This window comes from Priapulus caudatus, unplaced genomic scaffold, assembly GCF_000485595.1.
Source record: "Priapulus caudatus unplaced genomic scaffold, Priapulus_caudatus-5.0.1 Scaffold2642, whole genome shotgun sequence".
In the NCBI taxonomy this organism is placed as follows: Eukaryota; Metazoa; Priapulida; class Priapulimorpha; order Priapulimorphida; family Priapulidae; genus Priapulus; species Priapulus caudatus.
The window spans coordinates 25,136-31,997 of NW_014579703.1; the positions used below are offsets into that span (position 1 = coordinate 25,136).

General features: G+C 51.7%; 2 protein-coding genes across 2 annotated transcripts in view; one reads left to right on the forward strand and one right to left on the reverse strand.

Annotated features, from left to right (window-relative positions):
* On the reverse strand, nucleotides 1-3,635 carry LOC106818913 (double-stranded RNA-binding protein Staufen homolog 2-like). The gene is made up of 4 exons (XM_014823583.1): nucleotides 3,578-3,635; nucleotides 2,476-2,621; nucleotides 627-796; nucleotides 1-169 (listed from the first exon to the last, which is right to left on the reverse strand). Exons 1-4 carry the CDS (start codon nucleotides 3,633-3,635, stop codon nucleotides 1-3), a joined length of 543 nt encoding a protein of 180 aa, XP_014679069.1.
* Nucleotides 3,636-4,872: 1,237 nt separating this feature from the next.
* Nucleotides 4,873-6,862, forward strand: part of LOC106818914 (double-stranded RNA-binding protein Staufen homolog 2-like) — a 5,991-nt gene continuing 4,001 nt past the window's right edge. The window contains exon 1 of the mRNA XM_014823584.1: nucleotides 4,873-5,017. Within this exon, the coding sequence (XP_014679070.1) occupies nucleotides 4,873-5,017 (145 nt within the window). The remainder of the gene's footprint in view (nucleotides 5,018-6,862) is intronic.

A 6,862-nucleotide genomic window follows, 5' to 3' on the forward strand; every position in this document is an offset into this window, starting at 1 on the left:
CTACCTCTGGTTGTATATGCCGCGGAAGTCTAGGTTCGGTACGTTGTAGGGCGGGTGCCGCGGAGGGTCGATCTGCCTGTAGAGGGCGAGTTCTCCTCGCCGCATCGCGAGAGCGTTCAACTCCTCAGTCGGAGTGACATTCATGTATTGTCGCGGGAAGCGGCGGCTCCTGCCGAGAGAGAGAGAGATGGGGTGAGCGAGCGACGAGCGGCGGCGCCACCTTGAGGCAAGTTCACGCACTCGCCGGTCGTGCGATCGATATTATTATCGTATCATTATGTTATTGATGTTATTTGGTTATGAATTAGTTTATGTTTATTCTTATTGTATTGTCTTATTGTATGATTCCATCATCGTATTGCACTGCATTGTATTGTACTGTAGTTTGTTGTATTGTAATATTGTATGCTCCTATTATTGTAATGTATTGTATCAATTGTATTGCACTATTTATATTATTGTATTACTAAGGTACTTGCCACGACAACATAACGAATGACTTTCACGTTCGCGCTCGGAATCGCATTTTTTTAACTCTTCTCGAAAAACGCAGACATGCGAAAACTCTTCTCCGAACGAAAATGACTACTTCGACGAGCGAAAAACAAGAGAGCGTGCTGACGTACTCGTATCGCACGGGCGGGTGCCGCATCTTCGTCTGCTCCAACGCCATCGCGGCGGCGGAGTGCTGCGCCTTCTTGATGCTGGCGCCCTCTGCAGTGTACTCTTCGGCATCTCCCAGCTTCAGTTGCACCTGGAAGGTCTTCTTGTGCGCCGGTCCCTGCTCGTCGATCAGCTAGAGGGCGACACGGTAGCGAGGTCACGACGCAGGTCGCGGCATCCTTGGCTTTCTTCGCTTGCTGTATCTGCACGAGCCTACTGATCGGGTTGATGCCCGTACCGTACTCCGGATTCCCCTTCTCCACCTGCGAGAGACGGGGCGACGGCCGCCGCCAGGGGGCGCGCGTTAGCAGGGGCGACGACGATCGTGGGTACCGCCGCCAGGGGGCGCGCGTTAGCAGGGGCAACGACGATCGTGGTTACCACCGCCAGGGGGCGCACATTAGCAGGGGGCGACGACGATCGTGGGTACCACCGCCAGGGGGCGCACATTAGCAGGGGGCGACGATCGCAGGGACTGCCGCTAGGAAGCGCTTTAGCAGACGGCATGCGCTCACTTCAGGAGTTTACGCGGCGGCGGGCCGCGGCGACCAGAAGGGGGCGCTAGCGAACCGTGCGACCGCTGCGATCACTGCCAGGGGGCGCTTGCAGGACGACGGGCACTTCCTTTGAGTGTTGACTCAAAAGTGAGTGTGCTAGACACAAGCCTGCAGACACCAGCGAATACAATAAAGCTACTACAGAGAACGGGGGGAGGGGGAGGGGGGGAGTCAACATCAGACGAGTGTTTACGACGTTGTTAGTCCGAAACGAAACGACTTTAGCCTGGCGCACATTGCCAAACATTTTCCCGAACAAATGTTCGTCCGAACAAATGTTTTTGTCTGGCAATGTGCGGGTGAACAATTGCTCAGCGCACATTGCCGAACATTTTGCAGCGAACAACCTCGTGGCGCCGTCTAGTAGCCGTGTTGTAAAGAGTCACGTGATCGGCGTGTGGCCAATCGGCGTGATAGGCATTTACAAATGTTCCTAGAATTGTTCGACATTCAGCGCACATTGACGAACATTCGACGAACAATGTTCGAGATATCAAACATTTCCGATCTTCAGAAACATTGTTCGGAACAAATGTTCGGCGACTTTTTTCACCGCACACTGCCGAACATTTCATGGAACATTGCTACGATAATGTTTTTGAGCAAAATGTTCGGCAATGTGCGCCGGGCTTTTATTGCGCGACGACACTTCGCCACAGAAGTTACGAGGATTTAAACTTTTAACATCACGAAATTCGTGCGAGTTTATGTCATTTACGATATTATGATTATTATGATATTATTTCGGATATTTTACAATGTCATGAATATTCACGAGGTTTCCGGTGACGGGCTCAAGAGAGCTATGCGGCCACGGAGGTCTTACAAATTCCACAAGAAGCCAAAACGAAGGAAGCAAGGAAAGGAACCTCAGATTTAATCCATCCATTACAGAACAAACCCCACCCCCAATTCTTCCCCATCCAGCTCTTATCTCCCCCTCAACCTCCCTCCTCTATCATGGTTCGTACAGGAAGACTGAATTTTTTTTCAAGGACTTTTCAAGGACTTTTCAAGGACATTTTATCGGAAATTCAAGGACATTTTCATGAAATTCAAGGACTTTTCAAGCACAAAATCAACATTTACTAAATTCAAGTACTTTTCAAGGACTCCCCTCAAATTCAAGTACTTTTCAAGGACTCCCCTCAAATTCAAGGACTTTTCAAGGACTGTACGAACCATGTCTATCCGTCCCTCCTTCCTCTCTCCCTCCCTCCTCTATCCGTCCCTCCTCCCCCTGTCCCTCCCCTACCTTGATCAGGTTCTTGGACTTCTTCTTGCTCTGTGCGTTCTTGATGCGCGCCGGCCGCAGCATGGCGACGGAGAGGGGGGGAAGCCTCTTAAGCTCCTCCATCATCTTCTCCGCAGCGCGCTTCTTAGACACCTTCTTCCCGTTGCCTGATCAATAAACAATCAATAACCAATCAATAACGAGATCGATCAATAATGCGGGTGATCAGTAACCTGACCAAGCAATAATGTAAGTGACAAACGATCAATGATGCATCCGATCAATAAAAATAAAAATTACGAGAGATCAATATTGCAACTGATCAATAACATTCCTGATTGATCGATAAATGATGAATAAAGAGCTCCACCAATAATATGAGCAATCAAGAACATGACTGATATGAGATCAATAACGCCACTGATCAAAATGCCGACTGATTAATAACATGATTGATCAACTTATGGGGGAAGAATATGCAATCAAGCGAACAATGCGAAATAAACAATGCAATGCGCACCAACTGCCGATAAAATACGTAGACTGGTCCGCGCTCGACAGTTCCACTCGCGTTACACTGGAACTGTCGAGCGCGGCTACTCTCTCATCCGTCTCCTCCTCTCTATTTTCTCTCCGTCATCTTCCTCCTCTCTCTCTCCTCTCTCTCTCTCTCCTCTCCCTCTCCTCTCTTCTCTCTCTCTCCTCCCGCTCTCCTCTCTCCTCTCCCTCTCTCGCTCTGCTTATCTTCTCTCTCGTCTCTCTCTCTTCTGCGCTGTTGATCTCCGCTCTCCTCTCTCCCTCTCTTTCTCTCTCCTCTCTCCTCTCTCTCTTCCTCTCTCTCTCCTCTCTCCCTCTCTCTGTTCATCTCTCGCCTCTCTCTCTCTCTCTCCGCCTTTCTTCTCCTCTCTTTCTCTCTCTTCTCTCTCTCGCTTGCTCTCGCGTGCCCGGCGTTCCACCGTGTGGCCATGCTTTCTCTTACACATCCAGGGATGGCAGGTCAAACCAACACCACCACCACCAACAACAACAAGCTATGGCAAACACGCAAAGGAGACCCAAGCCGCCGGCCCAAATGTGCCTCGTGAACGAGCTGGCGCGTTTCAACAAGGTTCAACACCAGTACAAGGTAACTGCGCTCTCAGATACCCGCTACGTAAGTCGATCATCTTCGTCATTACCATAACTCCACTCAGTGGCGCCCGCAGATAGACGCACTGGAAGCACAGTGCTTCCAGTACAATTTGGTTAACAATTTGCCTACATTAGTCCTAAATCTCCTCGCAAGACCACCAAGAGTGCAACTCCAGACGTCTACCATTTAAAATTTTCCAGGGGGGCATGCCCCCAAGACCCCCCTACATCAGCGCGCCTACGCGTTGCTGTTTATTACACTGAGATTTATCCTTCTGGTGCTTCTACTCCGCAAGACCGGCCCAGGACTCACGCACGAATACTCCACCCTTATAAATCATCCTCATCAATACGCTAATCCTAACTCTATCCTTAACTCTTACCCTAAGTAACCTAATGCTAATCCTAACCCCCTAACTCTATCCCTAACCCCAACCCCAACTCCAAACCAACCCATCCCCATCTCTCGCTCATCCTGTCCCTCTCTTTGCTCTCTTTTTACCCCTCTCTCACGTACTCTCTCTCTCTCTCCGTCAGGCATGCATGCTCTTTCTCTCTGCCTCGCTCTCCCACCACACCTAAACGTAGCATCCTAAATGTTCGTATTCAAAATTAAAATCGAACATTCAAATCAAATCGGTTCACGCATCGTAGATAAACCCACCACATAATCACGCTGCCACGACCTGCGTCGTGACTCGCTACGGGTGTCGCCCTCCTAGCCGATCGACGAGCAGGGACGGCCGCACAAAAGACCGTCCAGTGCAAGCTGAAGGCGGGAAGAACCGAACGAGACACGCAGAAGGGCCGCCAGCACAAGAAAGCGGCAGCACTCCCGCCGCAGCGTATGCTGACAGACGAAGATGCGGCACCCCCCGTGCAACGAGTACGTCAGCACGCTCCTGTTTCGCTTCGTCAAGTAGTCATTTCGTCGGAAAGAGTTCGCATTTCTGCGTTTGAGAAAGTGTGACCACAACGGAAGTCATTCGTATGTCACGGACGCAATACCATATAATACAATGAAAATACATTACAATAATCAGGACATACAAATACAATACAACAAATACAGACAATACAATGCATCAAATACGATAGGAATCAACAAAAACAATACCAATAAGAAAACATAAACCAATCATAACCAAATAACATCAAAACAAAAGATACGATAATAATATCGACGCACGACCGTCGAGTGCGTGAACTCGCCTCACGGTGGCGCCGCTTGCGCCGCGTCAGCACCATCCTCTCTCTTGCAGAAGCCGCGTTCCGCGCGACAATACAATGAACGTCACTCCGACTGCCAGGATTTTGAAACGCTTCCGCGATCGCGAGGAGAACTCAGCCCTCTACAGGCAAATCGACCTCGCGCGCACCGCGCCTACAAAACGACCCAACCAGAACTTCCGGCGGGGCATATACAACCAGAGTAGAGCGCCCCACCCGCCCCTACACACGTACCGAACCTAGACTTCCGCGCATATACAACCAAGAGTTAGCGCCCTCATACCCGCCCTACAACGTACGCGAACACGCTAGACTCGTGGCATATACAACCAAGTAGGTAGCGCCCTCTACCCGCCTACCAACGTACCAACCTAGACTCCTGCGCATATACAACCAGAGGTAGGTAGCGCCACTCATACCCGCCCACAACGCACGTAACTAGACTCCGCGCCCATAGTACAACCAAGTAGGTAGCGCCCTCTTACCGCGCCCTACAACGCTACCGTAACCTAGACTTCCGCGGCAATATACAACCAGAGTAGTAGGCCCTCTACCCGCCCATACAACACCAGAACCTAGACCCGCGCATCTACAACCAGAGCTAGGTAGACGCCCTCTACCCGCCCGACAACGTACCCAACTAGACTCCTGGCATATACAAGCGGCAGAGGAGACGCCCCTCTACTCCGCCCACAACGTACCCAACCTAGACTGTCCGCGGCATAATACAACCACAAGGTAGCGTAGGCGACCCTCACCCGCCCTAGCAACTACCGAACCTAACTCGCCGCATATACAACCAGAGTAAGTAGTTCGCCTCTACCCGCCTCTACAACGTACCCAACCTCAAGACTCCGGCATATAGCACCAGAGGTAGGTAGCGCCCTCACGCGCCCTATCAACGACCGAAACTAGACTCCGTAAAGCAATATACAACCAGAGGTAGGTAGCGCCCAATCTACCCGAGCCGTAACACGTACCGAACTAGACTTCCGCGATATACAACCAAGTAGGTAGCGCCCACTACCCGGCCCACACCTACCGAACCGTAGACTACGCCGCATAATACAACGCAAGGTAGGTACGCCCTCTACCCGCCCATAAGCATCACGTACGGCGAACCTAGACTCCGCGCATATACAACCTAGAGGTAGTATCGCCTCTACCCGCCGCTACAACGACCGACCTAGACTCCCGCGCAATATACAACCCAAGAGTAGCGTAGCGCCCTCTACCGCCCTACAACGACCGAACCTAAACCTCGCGCATCATACACAAAGAGGTAGGATAGCGCCCCTACCCGCCCTACAACGACGAACCTACGACTTCGCGCGCAATATACACACCAGAGTAGTACTCGCCTCTACCCGCCCTACAAGCGTACCGAACTAGACCTTCCGCGGCCATAGACAACCAGAGATAGTATTCCGCTCCTCTACCCGCGCCATATACGTACCGAACCTAGACTTCCGCGGTCATATACAACCAGAGTAGGAGCGCCGCTCACCGCGCCCTATCAACAGTACCGAATCCATAGACCCCCGGCGGCATATACAACCAGAGGTAGTACGGCCCCTACGCCGCACCTACAAACGTACAGAACCTAACTTCCGCCGCATAATCAACCAGAGGTAGAGCGCCCTCTACCGCGCCCTACAACTATACCGAACCTAGACTTCCGCGCATATACAACCAGAGGGTAGTAGCGCACTCTACCCGCCCTCATAAGCCCGCTAGCAGTAGTTACCACTAAGATCGGTAAAGTGTTATACATTACGGGTGAGGGATACGGCAGAATTAGGGTCGGCTGTTTATTGTGCCTGCGCAATGTGCACTGTGCATAGCTGTTGCATCGGCCGTGCGTGCCGTGCGGCGGCGTGCGTGGCGTGCGTGAGCTGCGTGACGGCGTGCGTCGTGAAAGACTGGTGGTGTGTGTTGTGTGCATGTGTGGTCTGACGGTCTCTCGTGATGGTAGTGGCATGATGGCATTTGCGTGGCCCCCACCATACGTGGATGGAGAAACACGTGCGTGCCATAACACAGCATC